The 27,294-nt window shown below is 41.7% G+C and overlaps 1 protein-coding gene across 1 annotated transcript in view; it reads right to left on the bottom strand.

Moving 5' to 3' along the window:
* LOC106577001 (protocadherin-15-like) overlaps positions 1–27,294 on the bottom strand; it is a 250,597-nt gene that overhangs the window by 40,529 nt on the left and 182,774 nt on the right. The window contains 1 exon segment of the mRNA XM_045700849.1: positions 26,695–26,807. Within this exon segment, the coding sequence (XP_045556805.1) occupies positions 26,695–26,807 (113 nt within the window).

The following is a 27,294-nucleotide window of genomic DNA, read 5'->3' as shown; positions in this document are numbered from 1 at the left end:
CACGAGGCGATGGCTCCATCTGCTGGACGTGCCAGGTATCGACGAGCTCCAGGACTAATTGGGGCTGATTGGGGATTTGTGAGTAATCAAGGGCTGATTGCTCACCAGCTGTACAAGTCCCATAAAGCTGCCAGAAGGGCAGGGCACATGGGAGAGACTGGGGGAGGAAAGGACTCCCGTATAGTTGGGGACGGTACCAGAGGGAGTTCAGTTTTTGATCCCCACAGGATACAGCAAGAGCCCAGAAGATGGTATCCCAGAGAGGGTCTCTTGGGGGAGACCCATTCTTTTCTTTTGGACTTTATTTTAATAAACACCTTTGAAACTGAGCTAATCCTACTCTGTCTGATCTGTGTAAACGTTTTGACCCAACCGCCTGGTCTGCCACAGTATGCTTGAGGTCATTGTCCATTTGGTTGACCCATTTGCGACCAAGCTTTAACTTCCTGACTGATGTCTTGAGATGTTGCTTCAATATATCCACATAATTTTCCCTCCTCATGATGCCATGTATTTTGTGAAGTGCACCAGTCCCTCCTGCAGCAAAGCACCTCCACAACATGATGCTGCCACCCCCGTGCTTCACGGTTGGGATGGTGTTCTTCGGCTTGCAAGCATCCCCCTTTCCCCCTTTTCCTCCAAACATAACGATGGTCATTACGGCTAAACTGTTGTATTTTTGTTTCATCAGACCAGAGGACATTTCTCCAAAAAGTTCAATCTTTGTCCCCATGTGCAGTTGCAAACCGTAGTCTGGCTTTTTATGGCGGTTTTGGAGCAGTGGCTTCTTCCTTGCTGAGCGGCCTTTCAGGTCATGTCGATATAGGAATTGTTTTGCTGTGTGTATAGATACTTTTGTACCTGTTTCCTCCAGCATCTTCACAAGGTCCTTTGCTGCTGTTCTGGGACTGATTTGCACTTTTTGCACCAAAGTACTTTCATCTCTAGGAGACAGAATGCGTCTCCTTCCTGAGCGCTATGGCGGCTGCGTGGTCCCATGGTGTTTATACTTGCGTAATGTTGTTTGAACTGATGAACGTGGTAACTTCAGGTGAGGTCCTGGCTGATTTTTGTTGTTGTTGATTTTCCCATGTCAAGCAGAGGCACTGAGTTTGAAGGTAGGCCTTGAAATACATCCACAGGTACACCTCCAATTGACTCAAATGATGTCAATTAGCCTAACAGAAGCTTCTAAAGCCATCACATAATTTTCTGGAATTTCCCAAGCTGTTTAAAGGCACAGTCAACTTAGTGTATGTAAACTTCTGACCCACTGGAATTGTGATACAGTGAATTATAAGTGAAATATGTCTGTAAACAATTGTTGGAAAAATTACTTGTGTCATGCACAAAGTAGATGTCCTAACCGACTTGCCAAAACTATAGTTTGTTAAAGAAAAAATTTGTGGAGTTGTTGAAAAACAAGTTTTAATGACTCCAACTTAAGTGTATGTAAACTTCCGACTTCAACTGTAGCTTATCCTGCGTTGCATATAATCAATGCGGTGCCTGTTAATTTATCATCGACTCACAGCCTACTTCAACTTCGCCAAACGGGTGATGATTTAACCAAAGCGCATTTGCGAAAATAGCACAATCGTTGCACAAATGTACCTAACCATAAACAATTTTTCCAACAATTGTTTACAGACATATTTCACTGCCTTTCTTAAAATCAATACACAGAAGTATATTTTTTAAACCTGCATATTTAAAATAAATGCATGTTAGCAGGCAATATTAACTAGGGAAATTGTGTCACTTCTCTTGTGTTCAGTGCAAGCAGAGTCAGGGTATATGCAACAGTTTGGGCTGCCTGGCTCGTTGCGAACTGTGTTTCTTCCTAACAAAGACCGTAATTAATGTGCCAGAATTTTACAGAATTATGACAACATTTGAAGGTTGTGCAATGTAACAGCAATATTTAGACTTAGGGCTGCCACCAGGTAGATAAAATACAGAACGGTTCTGTATTTCACTGAAAGAATAAACGTTTTGTTTTCGAAATGATAGTTTCCGGATTTGATCATATTAATGACCAAAGGCTCGTATTTCTGTGTTTATTATGTTATGATTAAGTCTATGATTTGATAGAGCAGTTTGACTGAGCGGTGGTAGGCAGCAGCAGGCTCGTAAGCATTCATTCAAACAGCAGTTTACTGCATTTTCGCAGCAGCTCTTAGCAATGCTTGAAGCACAGCGTGTCACACCCTGATCAGTTTCACCTGTCCTCGTTATTGTCTCCACCCCCTCCAAGTGTCGCTTGTTTTCCCCAGTGTATTTATCCCTGTCTCTCTGTGCCAGTTCGTCTTGTATGTTCCAAGTCAACCAGCGTTTTTTCCCATACTTCTGCCTTTGCTATTCTCTTTTTATAAGTCCTCCTGGTTTTGACCTTTGCCTGTTCTGGACTCTGTACCCGCCTGCCTGACCATGCTGCCTGCCTTGACCACAAGCCTTTCTGCCACTCTGTACCTCCTGGACTCTGATCTGGTTTTGACCTTTTGCCTGTCCACGACTATTCTCTTGCCTACTCCTTTTGGATTATTAAACCTTGTAAGACTCCAACCATCTACCTCCGGTTTCTGCATCTGGGTCTCGCCTTGTGTCATGATACAGCGGTGTTTATGACTTCAAGCCTATCAACTCCCGAGATTAGGCTGGCAATACTAAAGTGCCTATAAGACCATCCAATAGTCAAAGGTATATGAAATACAAATGGTATAATGAGAAATAGTCGACACGTCATGATTTCTATAATAACTACAACCTAAAACTTCTTAACTGGGAATATTGAAGAATTAGGAATATTGAACCACCAGCTTTCATATGTTCTCATGTTCTGAGCAAGGAACTTAAAAGTTCGTTTTTTTGCATGTCACATATTGCACTTTTACTTTCTTCTCCAACACTGTGTTTTTGCATTATTTAAACCAAATTGAACATGTTCCATTATTTATTTGAGACTAAATAGATTATATTTATGTGTTATATTAAGTTAAAATAAAAGTGTTCATTGTTCATTCAGTATTATTGTAATTGTCATTATGACAAATATATACATAAAAATCGGCATCAGATTTTTTTGGTCCTCCAATAATCGGTATCGGCGGTGAAAAATCATAATCGGTCGACCTCAAGTTTTAAGATCCAATTGTTTTTTGAAAAATGGTGCACTGAGAGACGTAGTATTATACAGCAATATTCCATTACGTAGGAAGTCAAGTCAACTCCTTTGTGAAAAGCAACAGGATTGGTTTTATTTTCCCCCAGTTTGTCTGAATCATAATGGCAGAGCGGACTAAAGGCCGGGAAAGATGCTGTGTTGTTGTTGCTTGTCAGCTGAAGAATATCGAAAGGCATTTGTATATAAAAGAGGGATGTACGTGAGCACGTGTGTGTGTGTGTGTGTGTGTGTATATATATATTTGCGCTTGTGCTTGTGTGTGTGTGTACATGAGTGTGCCGTGCTTGCTGTGCACGCTGCATGCTGATAAGTGTCAGTCTTGCTCTGGCTCTTTGAAGCGTAACGTCACAACACAGTTGAGTACTGGAGCAGGTCACCAAGAGTCAGCCTCCACACTCTCAATGGTGTCGAGAACATGACCTACTACAAACACAGTCCCAAACAACACACTGGGTGACTGACATGCTGTGCGTGTGCGTGTGTGTGGTAGAGTGCAGGCTTCATGCGGCATATATGTGTGTATTTATATTTAGCAGTAATTTGCAACAACTAGAGGTCGGCCGATTCTGATTTTTCAACTCCGATACCGATACCGATTATTGGCGGGCCAAAAAAGACGCTGCCGATTAATCGGCCGATTTTTGTATAAATATTTGTAATAATGACAATTACAACTATAATGAATGAACACTTTTATTTTAACTAAATATAATACATCAATCAAATCAATTTAGTCTCAAATAAATAATGAAACATGTTCAATTTGGTTTCAATAATGCAAAAACAAAGTGTTGGAGAAGAAAGTAAAAGTGCAATATTTGCCATGTAAAAAAGCTAACGTTTAAGTTCCTTGCTCAGAACATGAGAACATATGAAAGCTGGTGATTCCTTTTAACATGAGTCTTCAATATTCCCAGGTAAGAAGTTTTAGGTTGTAGTTATTATAGGAATTATAGGACTATTTCTCTCAATACCATTTGTATTTCATATACCTTTGACTATTGGATGTTCTTATTGCCACTATAGTATTGCCAGCCTAATCTCGGGAGTTGATAGGCTTGAAGTCATAAACAGCACAATGCTTGAAGCACAGCGAAAAGCTGCTGGCAAATGCAGGAAAGTGCTGTTTGAATGAATGCTTACGAGCCTGCTGCTGCCTACCACCGCTCAGTCAAACTGCTCTATCAAATCATAGACTTAATTATAATATAATAACACACAGAAATGCGAGCCTTAGGTCATTAATATGATAAAATCCGGATACTATAATTTCGAAAACAAAAAGTTTATTCTTTCAGTGAATTATGGAACCGTTCTGTATTTTATCTAACCGGTGGCATCCCTAAGTCTAAATATTGCTGTTACATTGCACAACCTTCAATGTTGTGTCATGATTATGTACAATTCTGGCAAATTAATTACGGTCTTTGTTAGGAAGAAATGGTCTTCACACAGTTCGCAACGAGCCAGGCAGCCCAAACTGCTGCATATACCTTGACTTTGCTTGCACAGAACGCAAGAGAAGTGACACAATTTCCCTAGTTAAAATAAATGAATGTTAGCAGGCAATATTAATTAAATATTCAGGTTTAAAAATATATACTTGTGTATTGATTTTAATAAAGGCATTGATGTTTATGGTTAGGTACACATTGGTGCAACGACAGTGTTTTTTTCGCAAATGCGCTTGATAAATCATCACCTGTTTGGCGAAGTAGGCTGTGATTCAATGATAAATTAACAGGCACCGCATCGATTATATGCAACGCAGAACAAGCTAGATAAATTAGTAATATCATCAACCATGTGTAGTTAACTAGTGATTTTGTTAAGATTGATTGTTTTTAATAAGATAAGTTTAATGCTAGCTAGCAACTTACCTTGGCTCCTTGCTGCACTCGCGTAACAGGTAGTCAGTCTGCCACGCAGTCTCCTCGTGGAGTGCAATGTATTTGGCCATAATCGGTGTCCAAAAATTCAGATTACCGATTGTTATGAAAACTTGAAATCGGCCCTAATTAATCGGCCATTCCAATTAATCGGTCGACCTCTAGCAACGAGAATGGAGGGCAAGTTTGGCCACTACAAATGATACGAATAACAGTTCCCCTATTACCACAATTAGAAAAAGAGCTGGTGAGGTTTTGTAAAGTGAGACAGACTGAATGGCATTAATTCTGGTGCGTGAATTCTCAAAAGACCAAAAATACCTTAATGCCACACATTTCCTGGTACAATTTTCTCATTTATAGAAATAATGTGTGGGCTTTATTAGAGGCCTCACAGGACCACTGATTAAAACGTCACCATCTTACATTTAAACACAATATTAACACAATTATTAGAATCTTTTGTGTTCACACTAGGGGCAGCAGGTAGCCTAGTGGCTAGAGCGTTGGGCCAGTAACCAAAAGGTTGCTAGATTGAATCCCCAAGCTGACAAGGTAAAAATCTGTCGTTCTGCCCCTGAACAAGGCAGTTAACCCACTGTTCCAAGGCCGGCATTGTAAATAAGAATTTGTTCTTAACGGACTTGCCTAGTTAAAAATAAAAAAATAACCACAATGTGTGCATTTGTAAAGTATTCAGACCCCTTGACTTTCTCCACATTTTATTACGTTACAGACTCATTATAAAATGGATGAAATTGGTTTTTTTCCCTCACCAGCCTACACAAAAACACCTCATAATGACAAAGCAAAAAAAGGTTTTTAGAAATTTTAGCAAAATTATGAATACAATAAAAAACTGAAATATGACATTTACATAAGTACCCTTTACTCAGTACTTTCTTGAAGCACCTTTGGCAGCGATTACAGCCTTGAGTCATCTTGGGTATGACGCTACAACCTTGGCACACCTGTATTTGGGGAGTTTCTCCCATTCTTCTCTGCAGATCCTCTCAAGCTCTGTCAGGTTGGATGGGGAGCATCGCTGTACAGCTATTTTCAGGTATCTACAGAGATGTTCGATCAGGTTCAAGTCTGGGCTCCGACTGGGCCACTCAAGGATATTCAGACTTGTCCCGAAGCCACTCCTGCGTTGTCTTAGCTGTGTGCTTAGAGTTGATCTCCTGTTGGAAGGTGAACCATCACCCCGGTCTGAGGTCCTGAGCACTCTGGAGCAGGTTTTCATCAAGGATCTCTCTAATTTCCTCTGTTAATCTTTCCCTCAATCCTGACTAGTCTCCCAGTCCCTGCCACTGAAAAACATCCCCACAGCATGATGCTGCCACCACCATGTTTCCCCGTAGGGATGGTGCTAGATTTCCTCCAGACATGACACTTGGCATTCAGGCCAAAGAGTTCAATCTTGTTTCTCATGGTCTGAGAGTCCTTTAGATGCCTTTCAGCAAACTCCAAGCGGGCTGTCAGGTGCCTTTACCTGAGGAGTGGCTTCCGTCTGGCCACTCTACCATAAACGCCTGATTGGTGGAGTGCTGCTGAGATGGTTGTCCTTCAGGAAGGTTCTCCCATCTCCACAGAAGAACTCTGGAGCTCGGTCAGAGTGACCATCGGGTTGTTGGTCACCTCCCTCACCTTCTCCCCCATTTGCTCAGTTTGGCCAGGCGGCAAGCTCTAGGAAGAGTCTTGGTGGTTCCAAACTTCTTCCATTTAAGAATGATGGAGGCTACTGTCTTCTTGGGGCCTTCAATGCTGCAGACATTTTTTGGTACCATTCCCCAGATTTGTGCCTCGGCACAATCCTGTCTCGGCGCTCTAAGGACAATTCCTTCGAGCTCATGGCTTGGTTTTTGCTCGGACATGCACTGTCAACTGTGGGACCTTATATAGACAGGTGTGTTCCTTTCCAAATCATATCCAATCAATTAAATTTACCACAAGTGGCCTCCAATCAAGTTGTAGAAAAACTATGATTAATGGAAACAGGATACACCTGATCTTAAGTTCGAGTTTCATAGCAAAGTGTCTGAATACGTATGTAAATAAGGTGTTAATGTTTTTTATTTGTAATACATTTGCAAACTTTTCTAAAAACCTGTTTTTTCCTTGTCATTATGGGGTATTGTGTGTAGATTGATGAGGAATTTTAATATAATCCATTTTAAAATAAGGCTTTAATGTAACAAAATGTGGAAAAAGGAAAGGGGTCCGAATACTTTCCGAATGCACTGTACGTCTTTTGAACGTCATGTGAATAAGAAAATGTAATATCTCTGTCATTTTTGAAGTGATGTCACCCTCATTCCTTGACTTTTCCAAAAGAATGCTATTTAATACACTGAAATAGTTTGACATTTGATTTCACAAAATAACACCTCCTTCACCTGACAGTTGCAAGTAGTAAATGAAGAGACTGATGAACAGCACAGCATGTGTACAGGGAACAGAGCACATGCTTTTACATTTTTTTATTTAGAACATTTTCCAAATCCTCCTAGAGAGGTTCCTCCAGGTCAGATGTTTTGATTTCTATACATTATCAGAAAGAGCATATTCTAAGCTTTTTAGCACACTTACATTGCCAAAAATGTGTTCTGTCTCAAAATATCACTTTTTGGTAGAACAACCGCTGTTCCACACATTCCACACGTGAGCACTCGTGACACTCAGCAACAGTTTGGGTAACATTTTATTTTGAAAGTCCATCTGTAGATATTCAGTAGAATTTCAACAATCTATCTACTAAGCCTAACCCTAGCCCTAACCGTAACCCTTATTTTAACAATAAACTTAACCCTTACCATTATTCTAAACCTAACCCTAACTGTAACCTTAGCAAGCAGTTACTTATCAACAGATAGTTTGTTGATAGTATGACCATCTGTAGGGCATCTATCCAAATAAAGTGAGATCAAATTTTGTTTAAGGAAAATATCCTTTCTATTTTATTCTATTATATTCCATTACCTATATTCTAACTATAATATAAAAACTCAGCAAAAAAAGAAACGTCCTCTCACTGTCAACTGCGTTTATTTTCAGCAAACTTAACATGTGTAAATATTTGTGTGAACATAACAAGATTCAACAACTGAGACACAAACTGAACAAGTTCCACAGACATGTGACTAACAAAAATGGAATACGGTGTCCCTGAACAAAGAGGGGCTCAAAATCAAAAGTAACAGTCAGTATCTGGTGTGGCCACCAGCTGCATTAAGTACTACAGTGCATCTCCTCCTCATGGACTGCACCAGATTTGCTAGTTCTTGCTGTGAGATGATACCCCACTCTCGGTGTAACGCTCATTCCTTTGACAATAAACGCGAATCTGACCATCACCCCATGTGAGACAAAACCGCAAATCATCAGTGAAGAGCACTTTTTGCCAGTCCTGTCTGGTCCAGCGACGATGTTTTCGGTGATGTCCGGTAAGGATCTGCCTTACAACAGGCCTACAAGCCCTCAGTCCAGCCTCTCTCAGCCTATTGCGGAGTCTGAGCACTGATGGAGGGATTGTGCGTTCCTGGTGTAACTTCGGCAGTTGTTGCTGCCATCCTGTACCTGTCCCACAGGTGTGATGTTCGGATGTACTGATCCTGTGCAGGTGTTGTTACACGTCGTCTGCCACTGTGAGGACGATCAGCTGTCCGTCCCGTCTCCCTGTAGCGCTGTCTTAGGCGTCTCACAGTACGGACATTGCAATTTATTGCCCTGTGAAGTGCACCAGTCCCTTCTGCAGCAAAGCACCCCCACAAAATGATGCTGCCACCACCGTGCTTCACGGTTGGGATGGTGTTCTTCGGCTTGCAAGCATCCCCCTTTTTCCTCCAAACATAATGATGGTCATTATGGCCAAACTGTTCTATTTTTGTTTCATCAGACCAGAGGACATTTCTCCAAACAGTACGATATTTGTCCCCATGTGCAGTTGCAAACTGTAGTCTGGCTTTTTATGGCGGTTTTGGAGCAGTGGCTTCTTTCTTGCTGAGCGGCCTTTTAGGTTATGTCGATATAGGCCTCGTTTTACTGTGGATAAAATTACTTTTTTACCTGTTTCCTCCAGCATCTTCACAAGGTCCTTTGGTGTTGTTCTGGGATTGATTTGCACTTTTCTCACCAAAGTACGTTCATCTCTAGGAGACAGAACGTGTTCAGTTGACTCAAATGATGTCAACTATCCTAACAGAAGCTTCTAAAGCCATGACATAATTTTCTGGAATTTTACAAGCTGTTTAAAGGCACAGTCAACTTAGTGTATGTAAACTTCTGACCCACTGGAATTACTAAGAACAGACTAGTAACATATTTCAACTCAAAATATGCTATTCTGTTCTTTTGAAATACATTTTCTTAGTACCATAATGTTTCTTAAACAACTATTAATGGCCTTTGTGTAATGGTGTATATTAAATCGATTTAATAGACTGTGAAAATAGATGCCCCAAGTGCGGCTATTGGTACTCGTTGAGGCCCAGCTATTCGTTGAGGCCCAGAATACAATTTTTCGGTCTTCTATTTTAATCAATTGCAATTAGTCTCGATATTTGCCCTATGTACGTCTGAGTGAACACTTTTCCACATCTCCTCCTTCTGACCTACTGAGAAAAGTGCAGTGTCAGTGCAGGCCTAGTCCAAAGCAAAGCTAGCAGATATTAGCACAGAATGGTGTTTATTTTGCTGACTGACAAGCTTGGTAAGCCGATTTAACAGTCAAGGCTGTCCAAACAAATGACTCAGAAATCCACCAAAGAACATGAGCCTATTGCCCTCTTCTCAAAGTATTGTGCAAGGCAAGTGTCAGCATGCAGACGACAGCATTTTGTATCCCATCATATGGATTATGTTTCACTGTCTCATTTAACACACATGGGGAGGCCTCTCTGTCATATGGAGGGATACTGTGGCCAGCTATGACTTGGTTGTTTGTCCTAACCTGGCCGTGGTGCCTTGTAGATAGACAAATGCCATCCTCCATGGCTGATGACAGGACTATCTAGCATGCATGCATGCCTGCACAGACATTCACACAAATTCATAAACTTGCATGACTTGTTGGGGATCAAAAAATGATTCCCATTCAAAATCCAAATTTCCCTGATCCCACTTGTGACCGATGTAAGCAGGCTCCTGCTACTTTATTACACATGTTTTGGACATGCCCGAAATTGACAGATTTCTGGATGTCAGAGAGTCCTACAGAACATTCTGCCTTTATTGCATTATTCGGATTTGCACCACTGGAGGCCCCTCTTTATGGGGCGGCAGGTAGCCTTTTGGTTAGAGCATTGGGCCAGTAACCCAAAGGTTGCTAGATTGAATCCCTGAGCTGACAAGGTAAAAATCTGTCGTTCTTCCCCTGAACAAGACAGTTAACCCACTGTTCCTAGGCTGTCATTGTAAATAAGAATTTGTTTTTAACTGACTTGCCTGGTTAAAAAAAAAAACTGTTCTATGGAGTGGCACCACTGGAGGCCCCTCTAAACAGTTCTATGGGCAACATACTGACATTTACTACTCTTCTAGCTAGACGTCTTCTACTATTTAAGTGGAAGGATCAGTTTCCTCCTACTTTTAACCACTCGATAATGGAAGTTATGCAACATCTCAAGCTAGGGAAAACATGCTCCGTTAGGGGATCTGCAATTACATTTTATAATATCTGGCAACCTTTCCTATCCTTTGTAGAAGACATGGACCCAGCTAATTTCACAACTCCATAAACCAACCCAAATTATAATTTGAATCAGAATTGTTTTACTTTTTGTTTAATAATATCTTAATTTTGTTTTGGAAGGGGGGGGGGTTTGTGTGGGATTGATTTGGTAGGGGATCTGGGTGTGTTCTGCCCTCTACCTGTTATGTCTGTTATCGGTATAATCATAAAAAATGACATATAAATAAAACTAACCCCCTACACCTAATACAGAACTAGTCAAAAGTTTGGACAAACCTACTCATTCAAGTTTTTCTTTATTTTTACTATTTTCTACATTGTAGAATAATAGTGAAGACAACAAAACTATGAAATAACACATATGGAATTATCTAGTAACCAAAAAAAGTGTTAAATTCTTGTTATAGACTCTTCAAAGTAGCCATCCTTTGCCTTGATGACAGCGTTGCACACTTTTGACATTCTCTCAACCAGCTTCACCTGGAATGCTTTTCCAACAGTCTTGAACGAGTTCCCACATATGCTGAGTACTTGTTGGCTGCTTTTCCTTCACTCTGTGGTCCAACTCATCCGAAACCATCACAATTGGGTTGAGGTTGGGGGATTGTGGAGGCCAGGTCATCTGATGCAGCACTCCATCACTCTCTTTCTTGATCAAATAGCCCTTACACAGCCTGGAGGTGTGCTGGGTCATTGTCCTGTTGAAAAACGAATGATAATCCCACTAAGTGCAAACCAGACGGGATGGTGTATCACTGCAGAATGCTGTGGTAGCCATGCTGGTGTGTGCCATGAATTTTTTTTAAATCAACAAAAGTGTCACCAGCAAAGCACCCCCACACCTCCTCCTCCATGCTTCAGTGTGGGAACCACACTGTGGAGATCATCCGTTCACCTACTCTGTGTCTCACAAATGTGGACCCATCAGACCAAAGGACAGATTTCCACTGGTCTAATGTCCATTGCTCGTGTTTCTTGGCCAAGCAAGCCTCTTCTTCTTATTGCTGTCCTTTAGTAGTGGTTTCTTTGCAGCAATTCGATCATGAAGGCCTGATTCCCGCAGTCTCCTCTGAACAGCTGATGTTGAGATGTGCCTACTTGAACTCTGTGAAGCATTTATTTGGGCTGCAATTTCTGAGGCTGGTAACTCTAATGAATGTATCCTCTGCAGCAGAGGTAACTCTGGGTCTTCCATTCCTGTAGCAGTCCTTATGAGAGCCAGTTTCACTAGCCCTTTGATGTTTTTTGCAACTGCACTTGAAGAAACTTTAAAAGTTCTTGAAAATTTCCGGATTGACTGACCTTCATGTCTTAAAGTAATGATGGACTGTTGTTTATCTTTGCTTATTTGAGCTGTTCTTGCAATAATATGGATTTGGTCTTTTACCAAATAAGGGTATCGTCTGTATACCACCCCTACCTTGTCACAACACATCTGATTGGCTCAAACGCATTAAGAAGGAAAGACATTCCACAAAATAACTTTAAACAATGTATAGCTGTTAATTTAAATGCATTCCAGGTGACTGCCTCATGAAGCTGGTTGAGAGAATGCCAAGAGTGTGCAAAGCTGTCATCAAGGCAGAGGGTGCCTACTTTGAAGAATCTCACATATAAAATATACTTTGATTTGCTTATGACTTTTTTGGTTACTCCATATGTGTTATTTGATAGTTTTGATGTCTTCACTATTATTCTACAACGTAGAAAATAGTCAAAATGAAGAAAAACCTTGGAATGAGTAAGTGTGTACAAACGTTTAACTGGTACTGTATTGAATGATTATATACAGTTGAAGTCGGAAGTTTACATACACTTAGGTTGGAGTCATTAAAACTAGTTTTTTCAACCACTCCACAAAGTTATTGTTAACAAACTCCAGTTTTGGCAAGTTGGTTAGGACACATACTTCCAACAATTGTTTACAGACAGATTATTTCACTTATAATTCACTGTATCACAATTCCAGTGGGTTAGAAGTTTACATACACTAAGTTGAGTGTGCCTTTAAACAGCTTGGACAATTCCAGAAAATTATGTCATGGCTTTAGATGCTTCAGACAGGCTAATTGTCATAATTTGAGTCAATTGGAGGTGTACCTGTGGATGTATTTCAAGGCCTACCTTCAAACTCAGTGCCTCTTTGCTTGACATTATGGGAAAATCAAAAGAAATCAGCCAACACCTCAGAAAAAAAATTGTAGACCTCCACATGTCTGGTTCATTCTTGGGAGCAATTTCCAAATGCCTGAAGGTACCACGTTCATCTGTACAAACAATAGTACGCAAGTATAAACACCATGGGACCACGCAGCCGCCATACCGCTCAGGAAGGAGACACAATCTGTCTCCTAGAGATTAACGTACTTTGGTGAGAAAAGTGCAAATCAATCCCAGATCAACAGCAAAGGACCTTGTGAAGATGCTGGAACAAACAGGTAAAAAAGTAATTTTATCCACAGTAAAACGAGGCCTATAATCGACATAACCTAAAAGGCCGCTCAGCAAGGAAGAAGCCAATGCTCCAAAAAAGCCAGACTACAGTTTGCAACTGCAAATGGAGACAAATATCGTACTGTTTGGAGAAATGTCCTCTGGTCTGATGAAACAAAAATAGAACTCTTTGGCCATAATGACCGTCGTTATGTTTGGAGGATAAAGGGGGAGGCTTGCAAGCCGAAGAACACCATCCCAACCGTGAAGCAAGGGGGTGGCAGCATCATGTTGTGGGGGTGCTTTGCTGCAGGAGGGACTGGTGCATTCACAAAATTGATGACATCATGAGGGAGGAAAATTATGTGGATATATTGAAGCAACATCTCAAAACATCAGTTAGGAAGTTAAAGCTTGGTCACAAATGGGTCTTCCAAATGGACAATGACCCCAAGCATACTTCCAAAGTTGTGGCAAAATGGCCTAAGGACAACAAAGTCAAGGTATTGGAGAGGCCATTACAAAGCCTTGACCTCAATCCCATAGAAGATTTGTGGGCAGAACTGAAAAAGCGTATGCGAGCAAGGAGGCCTACAAACCTGACTCAGTTACACCAGCTCTGTCAGGAGGAATGAGCCAAAATTCACCCAACTTATTTGGGAAGCTTGTGGAAGGCATCCCAAAATGTTTGACCCAAGTTAAACAATTTAAAGGCAATGCTACCAAATACTAATTGAGTGTATGTAAACTTCTGACCCACTGGGAATGTGATGAAAGAAATAAAAGCTGAAGTAAATCATTCTCTCTACTATTATTCTGATATTTAACATTCTTAAAATAAAGTGGTGATCTGACCTGACCTAAAACAGGGAATTTTTAATAGGATTAAATGTCAGGAATTGTGAAAAACTGAGTTTAAATGTATTTGGGTAAGGTGTATGTTAACTTCCGACTTCAACTGTAGTCGCTACCATCACCTCTTTTGCGGAAGTATAGAACCAGAGAAAGGTTTTTGTAAAGGTTTGTCTGTAGTAGCAATGACCTTCTGTGAACAGTGTGATATGAGCAGCGTCTGCTACTTAGCGCCTGTTGTCACGCTCTGACCTAAGAGAGTTGTTTTTTCTCTGTTTAGTTAGGTCAGGGTGTGATGGGGTGGGCATTCTATGTTTTTTGTTTCTATGTTTTGTTCTTGTTTTTCCAGTTCTATGTTAGAGTTTTGGGATGATCTCCAATTAGAGGCAGCTGGTTTGCGTTGTCTCTAATTGGAGATCATATTTAACTTGGGGTTTTTCTATGGGGTTTTGTGGGTAGTTGTTTTCCGTTTTGTAGGTATTACCTGACGGAACTGTTGGCTGTCGTTTTTGTTGTTTTCTGTTTAGTGTCATTATTAAAGAAAATTATGAGCACTCTACACGCCGCGCCTTGGTCCCGTTTATACGACCCGTGTTACACCTGTATACAGTATGACTGACCTAAGATGCCTGTCTGCTTTGCAGTGTGAGGTAAAGGACAGCACCTTTGAGTTTTCAGTAGAATTTCAATCACCCACTGCAGGTACAAAAAAGTCACACAGTATGTATGGCCATGGATAATCCTTTACTGTGAATGTGTGTAGCCTACTGTGTGTGTGGTGTGTGGGTGTTGTGTGGGTTGGTGTGTGTGTAGTGTGTGTGTAGCCTGCTGTGTATGCCCACATATGTTAACGTCTGTTTTAGAAAGAAAATCGGAGAAAGATCAGAGAAACAGTGTGTTGAAGGTGAGAGTGTAAAACAGAGGCTAGAGATTGATTGAGCGTTTATGTGTGTGGGCGAGCACATTACAGCACGCATATCAAAACCAGAGACAGCAGTCTGTTATGACAACCAGGGATCAAACTAATTATCGGTATGCTATTGAACTGATACGCAAGACTGATGCAGATCCTCTCTCTAAGCGGTGTAAAAATATCTTGTGCTGTGCATGAAAGGTTTATGGGTAGAGGCCATTCTACTTAAGCCAACAGGTCTCTCTATTTAAAATCAACTGAACAGTTGTTATTAGGTAATTCCTTTTACATTATGAGCAACAGTTCTTCAGGCCTTTCAAAAAATAACATTTATATTCACAGGTTATTCATGACTCTAATGAGTTGCTAAAGGTCTGGGGGAGCTACAGTATATTAGTGGACCCCAGACAGTCCTCTATTTCAGGCTAAGGCCATTAGTAGCACCACAGAAGCACATGAAATGTACCCCAGCACTCTCTATGGTCCAAAAACATAACAGAACAGACTTTGTGTTCCACTGGGTTCAGATATCACTCAAAGGACATCTTAGATAAGCAATGTTCAAGTGCAGGAAGACAGATTCCTGTGCAGGAATACTGTACTGTCGAGGAAACAATTTCTCAAGGGTATTAAAACAAAGTCAGCTGTACTTTTTCCTCAAAGCCTTTTTGGATAGCCACATTTAAACAGGGAGATGCTGTGGTGTTTGTGAAGTAGCAAACAAATATTTACATCCTAATTGTTGACATAGGACTGTTAATTCTCTTATTACCAGTGCAGCTGGCAGAGCTTGGTTGTTTGACAAGGTGTTTTCCTCAAGTAATACTTGATAAGGACAGTGCTAGCTACCTTGGTCTGCTATGCTAATAGCGTGTCTAAGAAGCTGACTCAATCATGTGCTGTGGTGGGGATTTGTTCAGTGGCCCGCTGGGCTGCATGCTAATATCACAGTGAGCGAGTCAGAGTGTCGCCAGCCAGAGAGAAAGACTGCAGTCTTAAAGGTCCCTCTTAGAACAGCCACATGCCAAAAGGGTCAAAGGCTCCATCACCCCTATCCCTAACCCTTGATAGAACCAATAGAACAAATAAATAAACTGCTCATGGTCTTGCTCATGTGAGGTTACCGATAACAGACAATGTCCATTCTAGCATTCCCATCTAGTGACAATTATCTTAGAACTGAGCAAAGGACTGAACTAACTAAAGAACAAGTTATATGCTACGGGCTTGAGTTCATTTAAAAGAGCTTTTGCTTTTGGCTCAAACTTGGGATGGGGCTATTATAAGCACATAGACTAAGACAGCATTATCCTCTTGCTTAGAACACAAATGTTTTTGTAATTTGCTCAAAGTACATCATGTCTGGCTATATTATCCTGTCAAAACACAACTGTCATATCAACAAGTGGCTTCGAGCACTGTCCGTGGAAACAAACATTTGTAATTAATAATCAAGGTCATGAGTGATTATTGAGACATGATTGACATGATTGATTAAACAAGATGAAACAGTGAGCTGAGAGAAACAGAGAGAGAGACAGATAGAAAGAGAGGAGAGAGAGGAGAAAGAGAGAGAGTGAAAGAAAGAGAGAGAGGAGAGAGAGAGAGAGGGGGGAGAGAGAGAGGGAGGAGAGAGAGAAAAAAGAGAGAGAGAGGAGAAAGACAGAAGAAAGAGAGGAGAAAGAAAGAAGAAAGAGAGAGAGAAAGAGAGAGCGGAGAAAGAGAGAGAGTGGGAGGAGAAAGAGAGAACAAAGAGAGAGAGAGGAGAAAGAGAGGAGAGAGAGGAGAGAGAGAGAGAGAAAGAGAGGAGGGAGAGGAGAAAGAGAGAGAGGGGGAGAGAGGGGAAAGACAAAGAGACAGGAGAGAGAGAGATGGGGAGAGAGAGAGGGAGGAGAGAGAGAAGAGAGGAGAAAGAGAGAAGAAAGAGAGGAGAAAGAAAGAAGAAAGAGAGAGAGGAGAGAGAGAGGAGAAAGAGAGAACAAAGAGAGAGAGGAGAAAGAGAGAACAAAGAGAGAGAGAGAGAGAGAGGGAGAGAGAGAGAGAGAGGGAGAGAAAGAGAGAGGAGAAAGGGAGAACAAAGGGAGAGAGAGAGGAGAAAGAGAGGAGGGAGAGGAGAAAGAGAGGAGAGAGAGAGAGGGGAGAGAGAGAGGGAGGAGAGAGAGAGAGAGAAAAAAGGAGAAAGAGAGAGAGAGAGAGAAAGAGAGAGAGGAGAAAGAGAGAGAGGAGAAAGGGAGAACAAAGAGAGAGAAAGAGAGGAGAGAGAGAGAGAAATAGAGGAGGGAGAGGAGAGAGAGAGAGAGAGGAGAGAGAGAGAGAGAGGGAGGAGAGAGAGAGAAAAAAGGAGAAAGAGAGAGAGGAGAAGGAGAGAAGAAAGAGAGGAGAAAGAAAGAAGAAAGACAGAGAGAGGAGAAAGAAAGAGAGGAGAAAGAGAGAGAGAGGCGAGAAAGAGAGAGAAAGATAGAGAGGAGAAAGAGAGAGAGAGGAGAAAGAGAGGAGAAATAGAGAACAGAGAGAGAGAGGGGAGAAAGAGAGAGAGAGAGAAACATGAGAAAGAGAGAGAGAGGAGAAAGAGAGAGAGAGGAGAAAGAGAGATAGGAGAAAGAGAGAGGGAGAGAGAGAGGAGAAAGAGAGAGAGAGAAAGAGAGAGAGAGAGAGGAGAGAGAGAGAGGGAGGAGAGATGGGCCAGCTCTACTAGACCTGCCCCATCACAACACAGCTCTACTGGACCCGACCCATCACAACACAGCTCTACTGACCGGCCATCACAACACAGCTCTACTAGACCCGGCCCATCACAACACAGCTCTACTAGACCTGGCCCATCACAACACAGCTCTACTAGACCCGGCCCATCACAACACAGCTCTACTAGACCAGGCACATCACAACACAGCTCTACTAGACCCGGCCCATCACAACACAGCTCTACTAGACCAGGCACATCACAACACAGCTCTACTAGACCAGGCCCATCACAACACAGCTCTACTAGATCCAGCCCATCACAACACATCCTGCTCCCCGCACTCGCCCTGAGGTGCGTGTTACTAGTCTGGCGCCTCCTATGCCAGCCCCACGCATCAGGCCTCCAGCGACGCTCCCCAGTCCGGAGCCTTCAACGGCGGTCTGCAGCCCAGAGCCTTCAACGGCGGTCTGCAGCCCAGAGCCTTCAACGGCGGTCTGCAGCCCAGAGCCTTCAGCGGCGGTCTGCAGCCCAGAGCCTTCAGCGGCGGTCTGCAGCCCAGAGCCTTCAGCGGCGGTCTGCAGCCCAGAGCCTTCAGCGGCGGTCTGCAGCCCAGAGTCTTCAGCGGCGGTCTGCAGCCCAGAGTCTTCAGCGGCGGTCTGCAGCCCAGAGTCTTCAGCGGCGGCCTGCAGCCCAGAGCCTCCAGCGGCGGCCTGCAGCCCAGAACCTCTAGCAATGATCTACAGTCCGGTTCTTTCGACGACGATCCACGGTCAGGTGGTAAAGAAGCAGAGGGATCAGTGGGTGTAGTGGGGGTTACGCCCCGAACCCGAGCCACCTCCATGGGGGGAGGCGCTAGATAAGAAGGTTCTGGGTACTGCATATGAGCCGCCATAGACATTAGTCGCCCACCCTACCCTCCCTTTGTGTTTTGTTGTTGGGGGGGTTTGATGTGTGGGGGGGGGTTGAGGTGCGGTCGGAGTCCACACCTTTGGGGGGGAGGTACTGTCACATCCTGACCATAGTAAGTTGTTATTTTCTATGGTAGAGTAGGTCAGGGCGTGACAGGGGGTGTTTGTCTGGTCATATTTATATTTATGTATTTATATATTTATGTCATATTTATGTTGATGTTTGTCCCACCTGTGTTTGTGGGTGATTATATTTTGAGTGGTGTGTTTTCTCTCTGCGTCACGGTTTGTTGTTTTTGTGTTTCAAGTATTAGTGTATTGCATTTCAGTTTCACGTTTAATAAAATATGTGGAACTACGAACACGCTGCATTTTGGTCCGATCCTTCAGACAGCCGTGACAGGCCCTGGCAGTAAATTTCCAAAAAAACGAAAATCATGATTTTCCCCCAAAAAAACAGATGTCAGAAACACAAAGATAAATTGACCCTGAACAACAACATAATTGAACACACAAAAAATTACACCTACCTTGGTCTGACCATATCTGCATAGAGAAACTTTAATATGGCAGTGAATGCACTCAAAGAAAAAGCCCGCAGAACATTGTATGCAATAAAAATGAAATTATTAAAAATCAACATCCCAATTAGAATTTGGACCAAGATATTTGACAGTGTAATCCTACCAATAGCTCTTTATGGAAGTGAGGTTTGGGGGCCACTCAATAAACTAGACTTTAAATTGTGGGACAAACATCCAATTGAAGCCCTACATGCAGAATTCTGTCGGGAAATTCTACAAGTCCAGAGAAATACACCAACTAAGGCATGTAGGGCAGAATTGGGCCACTTTCCAGTAGTAATGAAAATACAGAAAAGATCATAAAATTTTTGGCTACATCTAAATTCAAGTCCAAATTCAAGTCTGCAATTTAAAGCACTTCAAACCCAAGAGCTGAGCCCAGAAACGAGCCCTCTCAGTCAGCTGGTGTTGGACCTAACCAACGAAGCTGACACCAGCATGGCTTCAAAAGAAAGAATTCCAATAAACAAAATCATAAACCAATCAAAGGACTCATATTTACAACATTGGAAAAACGAAACAAAATCCCAAAGCCGACTAAATTGCTATCTGACCCTAAACAGAGAATATGAATTGGCTGATTATCTCTACTGTGTCAGAGATACGAAGCAGAGACAGATCCTTACCAAGTACAGGCTGAGTGACCACCAATTGGCAATAGAAACCGGCAGACATAAAAAGACATGGCTACCCAAAGAGGAGCGTGTATGTGGTCACTGCACGACAGGGGAGGTAGAGACAGAGATGCACTTTCTCCTTTACTGTGATAAATATTCCTCACAAAGAGATTCATTATTCACATAAATGACTATATTTATTCCAAATGTTAACTTATTAAACCCAGAGGAAAAACTAAAAATACTCATGGGCAAAGGAGCAATGGCTCCTCTTGCGGCCAAATATATATTTGCCTGCCATAGCCTGAGGGACACTGAATAATAACACCTGCATAGTAAATAGTAACTTACTTATTATTACTATTATTGTTATTACTATTATTACAATGTTTTTAGTTATAAGTTAGTTATAGTTTCATTTTCCATATTTATATTTTTATATTTATTACATTTCTACTATTGCCTGTTACCATTAGATTGTTATTATTTTTGTTTTTAATTTTTGTATTATTATTTACTACCATTTTATATTATTATTCTTTATTCTTTATAATTTTATTACAATGTACATTGAATACATTGTTGCTTTGGCAATATTGTTTTTCATGCCAATAAAGCAGCTTGAATTTGAATTTGAGAAAGAGAGAGAGCGAGAGAGAAAGAGAGAGAGAGAGCGCCCGAGAGAGAGAGCCCGAGAGAGAGAGAGAGCCCGAGAGAGAGAGCACCTGAGAGAGAGAGAGAGCGCCTGAGAGAGAGAGAGAGAGAGAGAGAGAGAGAGAGAGAGAGAGAGAGAGAGAGAGAGACGATATTTATTCTAAATTTTAACATTAACTAAAACCCAGAGGAAAAACTAAAAATACTCATGGGCAAAGGAGCAATGGCTCCTCTTGCAGCCAAATATGTTTTTGCCTGCCATAGCCTGAGGGACACTGAATAATAACACCTGCATAGTAAATAGTAACTTACTTATTATTACTATTATTGTTATTACTATTATTACAATTAGTATTGTTGTTTATCATTCCAAATAGTAGTGGTATGGGTAGTAGGGTGATGGTAATGATATCAGTTTAATGATGGTGGTGGTAGTAGAAGTACCGATGATGGTAGTTACGAGAGAGAGAGAGAGAGAGAGAGAGAGAGAGAAGAGAGAAAGCAAATTGAATAGAATTGAATTGAATTGAGAGAGGAGAAAGAGAGGAGAAAGAGAGGAGAAAGAGAGAGAAGAAAGAGAGAGAGAGGAGAGAGAGAGGAGAGAGAGAGAGGAGAAGGAGAGAGAGAGAGAAAGAGAGAGAGGAGAAAGAGAGAGAGGGGAAAGAGAGAGAGAGTGGAGAAAGAAAGAGAGAGAGCAGAAAGAAAGAGAGAGAGCGAGAGAGAGAGGAGAAAGAATGAGAACCTAGTAGAGTAGAGAGGCTGTAATTGCTGTGATCATTAAAATGACAAAGTGAGAAGTGGCGAGGCTTAGTGTCCTGTGATTTAGAGCATCCATCCCCATCCCGCAGCTCTCAACCCTCAGCTCAGGCGAAGTGCTGTGGGAGATAAGCAGCAGGCCTAAGTTAAAGATGCTTTTAAGCTGAAGGTCTGCTACATGGGACCAGTAAAGTAAAGTAGCCTCCCCTCCATAGAGTACAGTAGGGATTCCCGGCTTAGAAAAAAGCTTACCGCTCCTCTCCGGCAGTCAGACATGCTGGGGAAAATAAATGAATTGCTGTCCTGTGCCCAGCGCTAAAAACTTCCCCACAGGGATGTGTTTGTGAGTTCCATTTAAAGGCCATTGTTGTAATTAAGTGAAAGGTTTCAAACAGGAAGAATTGTTCTTGCAATGGGCGCTTGTTTATAAATCCTATGAACTTGTTTTCCTAGTAAATTGTATCTATGTTTCGATTTGAATATGATTTGAATTCAAACTTGATGCAATTTATGAATGTACAACAATAATGTCCTATTCAACATTACATCATACATCAACATCATAACAATAACACATTACATAAATATAAACTTACTGTTCATGCATTTCAGTGTTATTTAAACTTGAGTATAAAATTTATGAATCTGTCCATTTTTCAACTCTACTGTACACGGTATATCCAGGGGCGAAAATCTGATATCAACTTTGGAGGGGACAATTACATTACATTTTCTCAAGAGCAATTCCTGAGGGGGACACCAAAAGTAGTGCTGTAACACATAGCCTACATTGTAATATGGTAAATGTATATTGAGGAACCAAAGAAATAAGGTGTTTGCCGTACTCCTAACTACCAGTACCCAAAACTACACAACTAATCACAACAGCAATACCATTGCCTTTAACAAATCTTAGTTCAGTCACCAGTTTAAGTTGAGAGTGGGGGTATCCATGGCATTTTCCAATTATGTTCCTATTTTACAAGTGAAAAAAATTAAGAACCTTTCATAATGTTGCCAAACAAAGACTCAACAAACTTACCTGAGACTCCCTGTCTCTGCCAGTCTGTCCCTGCATATCTGTCCCCAACTCTGCTGTCTGTGTGCCATCTGTTGCCTGCTCTGCCTAATGACATCATTGTGAAACATTTCCATTAGAATTTAATTTCTTTCTTATGAACATTTTATCAACTAGTCTTTGAGATATTAGGCTACTAGGGTTCTTACTATGCGTTTTGGTGTATTGAAAAATACTCTGATGTCCGTCTTTTATTTTTCTGCCATTTTTCTACCTGGCTGGCTGGCTGGCTACACACACAGTGTGTAGGTTATTTACAGTAGGAGATGGGCTTCTATCATCTTCTATCATTCTATTTGGGCTTCGATCTAAAAGGTAGCTAGCAAATGTGAAACGGATTAAAATGACAAGAGTTGACAGCTGTATGAGTTCACCATTTACACAACATATGCTGCAACCTTTTGTAATTTTAATAGTTTGTTTCATATTGGCTGGCTTCCAACAATAGCTGAATTTGCAAAGCTAGCGAGCACCAATTCAGTTTCAGTGGTGTTTGCTATAATCTTTGCTACCCGGGTTAAATAAAGGTGAAATAAAATAAATAAATAAAAGTTCTCTTGCGACAATTTAGCTTTTGCAACGAGACCATTAAATATATTTAAGACAATGGTAGAAGAGAGTGTAGTTCTGTTCAGTTTGGACTTCAGTTTATCGCTAACCTTATCACAGGGACTTTGAAGCACTAACTTACATCATCTGCATGCTGATCTTGGAATAAATTGACGATAGCAAAGATTCCATCTTTGACGACGCCACATAAATGGAATAGGTACTAGCTAGCTTAATAGTTAATATTTGCGCGCTAGCTCTGCATATTCAGCTAGTGTGTGTGCGCGATTGACTAGATTAACCTCACGTCAGTTACGTTCATTGAGTGCCTTTCAGACAGTAGATACGACCCCTCTGTTACCTTGCCAACTAAGGAACTGGCAGTGGATCAAACCATTGTGAGGCAAAGGGTGGGGGGGGTCACAATCTTTTGAAACTTAAAAACGCTCTATTAAGTGTCTATAATCAGCACAATTGCTTTCATTGCGTATTATTAATATTATTTAAATTACATAGTTATGTTTCAGTGATATATTGGGGGGGACAAATCATATTTCTCCCAGGATGGGGGGGTCGTGTCCCCCCCCGTCCCCCCCGGGATTTCCGCCCCTGGGTATATCATTTCAGATGGTGTAGCCTAATTGTTGTAAGACTTCTGTAATTAATGCTACATGTAGTATTACAAACAAACAAACAAAGCTCCCAAGTGTTGCAGAGGTCACTACAGACACCCTGGTTTGAATCTAGGCTGTATCACAACCGGCTGTGATTGGGAGTCCCATAAGGCGGCGCACAATTTGCCCAGCGTCGTCCGGGTTTGCCCGGTGTAGGCCGCCATTGTAAATTACAATTGTTCTTAACTTACTTGCCTAGTTAAATAAAGGTTATTATTTTTATTTATTTTGAAAGCCAAGGTACAATGTGCTACAGTACAATACTGTACTGTACGTGGCATTTGTTTTCTCCAACCATGACGGGGAGATGTTCATCTCCCCAAAACAGATGGAGGGGACTAACAATAAAACCCTGAAAGCATTAAGTCAGCCACATAACTGTTTTAATTGTGTGTTGTGGAGCTGTTGGCACAGCCTTCCTGATTGCTGCTACCACTAACAGGCTTTGGTTAGACAAACAGCATCTTCTGTGGACGTGTAGAGCATGATTTGTGTTGTGAAGGTTCCTTATAGAGAGGCAGATGAAGCGAGGAGGAAAGATGGAGGACTCTATTGTCCAGTAGGGGGGTGAAGACCAGATTGGAGGCCCTCTTGGTGCACTCCTGTACAGCAGGGAAGAGCTAGCACCTGGCTAATGCTTTTATGGGTCATCATTTATGTTGGGGCTGTCGCCGTGGATGGTAAGCATCAGCAATGCTACGCCCAACAGAGTGCCGTGCCAGCCATCCTAACCTTCTGTGTGTGTAGGACATAACACTCATTCACAAGCTAATCTAAGGCCCTTCATCAGACACACCGCTGGGAATGTATATTGCATTGATCAATCATAAGATAATGCCTGGAATAGAGAGAACATGAGCACGGGAAAAGAAACAGAACACACACACACATTCCTAATAGTGTATGCACATAGTTATAAACATAGGACACAGCGACAGACAGACAGACAGACACAGACAGACAGACAGACAGACAGACAGACAGACAGACAGACAGACAGACAGACAGACAGACAGACAGACAGACAGACAGACAGACAGACAGACAGACAGACAGACGGACAGACGGACAGACGGACAGACACACAGGCAGCACTTTCTGACATACAGTTTACACAAGATCGAGCAATTACTGTAAAGTGAGCACAAAACAGCAGCTTGACAGTATGAGCTGACCTTATGAAATGCTCTCCCTAATGTGAACAAGGCATGTCCAACTCTATTAGAAATGACACATTTTGCCATGATTCTATGCCATGACTGACAAACGCAGTTAGAAATCAATTCGCCGCTAACAAGCTTTACTTAATAAGCTCCAAGGGACAGTAGGATACATAATACACTGACTGGTACCTCACAGCTAATACCACCTGCTGTTCAATATTATCATACAAAAAAAACATTTCATGAACGTCAGAGTTGGTGTGTCTCACTCTCGGAGAAGCCGCAATATCTCATCAAAACCAAGACTTTCTCAATCCTGCTCCAGCCACAATGCTAATAATAATTGAAAGAAATATATACGAATCCCTCCTTCAACATATCAATATGGCAAACTCAGGCTGGGCTGTGCCTCGCTGCGATCCAGCCCTGCTACAGAAGTCATGATCCCCGTCCACCCCTATCCTGTCAGTTCAACGTATTAAAAATGTAATCTGGCTAAAAGACTCTCTTAATAAACTCAGGGGAAACTCTGCTTTGCCCTCCAAGAAAAACTAATGTTGTGGTTTACTATACTGATGATCAGCAGCAGCCTCTGGCTCCGAGCACTCCTTAATATTTATACCAATCATTATAAAGTCGGCATACGAGGAAAATCTTTTACAAACTGCTCTGAACAACCCTTCTCTTCACAAATATTTATACATCATCCATGATGAGACACAAGCATGGGCTAATGTAATCATGTCACGCCCTGACCTGAGAGAGCCGTTTTTCTCTGTTTGGTTAGGTCAGGGTGTGACATGGGGTGGGCATTCTATGTTTTCTATTTCTTTGTGTTTAGCCGAGTATGGCTCCTAATCAGAGGCAGCTGTCTATCGTTGTCTCTGATTGGGAATCATACTTAGGCAGCCCTTTTTCCCTCCTTCAGTTGTGGGATCTTGTTTTTGTACAGCTCAGTAAAGCCTGCAGAACGTGACGTTCGTTTTCCTTTGTTTGTTTTTTTGATTTAGTGTTTTGAGTTATAATAAATATTAATCATGAGCACTTACCACGCTGCACCTTGGTCTCTCTACGACGATCGTCACAAATCACATAATAATAACTGCTTTAAATAATAGATAGTCAACTCAGGGCCAAACAAAATGTAATTCAAGCTGGCGGATGCATTATTCACCAAGGCCTATTTTTATATTCACCAAGGCCTGGTGAGGGAGGATGTGACCTGGTGTGCTTGTGTGTGTTGAGGTGTTGTTGCGTTTCTGCTCAACACCAGATAAACCTACCCTGCAGCCAGGATTGGGGAGCAACTGATTAAATCTTATTACAAATCAACTTTCCGTAATCAGTTATATTACCAACAAAAAATATTGTAATCAAATTACAGATACATTTGAAAAAACTAGACGCTAACTTCTTGGATTACTTTTCAATTCAGAAAGGATGTTTGTGGAACAAAATACATTATGACACCTTTCTGTTTTCTCAATGACATTCAATGCAGCATTGAAAAAAGGCTCAAGTTTAAGTTGCCTGACCGAGTCAGAGGCGACTATGATGACCCCCAAATACGTAGGGCAGCAGGTAGCATAGCGGTTAAAGCATTGGGCCAGTAACCAAAATGTTGCTGGTTCGTATATACCCGAGCCGACAAAGTGAAGAATCTGTTGATGTGCCCTTGAGCAAGGCACTTAACCCTCATTTGCACTAGGGATGCTGTACTACTATGGCTGATCCTGTAAAACAACACATTTCACTGGACCTATCTGGTGTATGTAACAATAAAACATATAACATTTTTGGATCCTTTGTGTCTTCTAATGCCTCTTAAAGGGAAAGAAATCCAAAAGTAATCAGATGACGTTAGATAATTTGGGTAATCCAAAAATTACATTACTGATTACAATTTTGGACTGTAACAGATTACATTTAGAAAGCAACCTACCCAGCCCTGCCTGCAGCTTTGAATAATGAGCTGTATATAAGTAAGATGTATATATGGTTATATTCAAGTCAGTGTGCACACATGCGTTTGAGCGTGTGTGTGTAAGTGCGTGTGTGTTACCTGTACTCCTCCTGAGTGAAGATGGGGATCCTGGAGGGCTGGAGGACAGTGATCTCCACCAGGGTTCGGTTCTCCTTCACTGGCTCTCCATCGTCAAAGGCTATCACCACCAACTGAGCGGACACACACACACACAAGCGCACACACCCATTACTGATTTCTTCTTGAATCAAACCACAATGCCTGGTCGCCATCTGTTTCTGCATGCATGGCAATGAATAACAGAGAAGTTTGAAATGGCACAAATAGGTCTGGGAACCAAGCTCCAACCCACCCAGAGAGAGTGTATGTATCTATCGACCCTACATTCTTAGAACGGGGAGACGAGACAGAGACAGAAAGCAAGACAGAGTCAGAGCGAGAGAGAGAGTTTGTCCTTATTACAACCTAATATCCTTCAGCAACATGCTCCTCCCGTTCGCTGCCAAGGTTACACTGAGCTGAGGTCAGCTCCACATACACTCAGATGACCTTCTGTGGGAGTATAATGTCAGGAACTTAATATGCACGCACATATTGGTTTAGTCACAGGTGGAGTCTGTGCAATGGCCTGATGAATAAGGACATGATGAAGGTATTGTGAGAAGGTTCCAAAAAGAG

The sequence above is a fragment of the Salmo salar genome, chromosome ssa18 (assembly GCF_905237065.1).
Source record: "Salmo salar chromosome ssa18, Ssal_v3.1, whole genome shotgun sequence".
NCBI classification, from domain to species: Eukaryota; Metazoa; Chordata; class Actinopteri; order Salmoniformes; family Salmonidae; genus Salmo; species Salmo salar.
The sequence above is the reverse complement of the archived record's forward strand: the minus strand, read 5'-3'. Positions and strand labels throughout refer to the sequence as shown.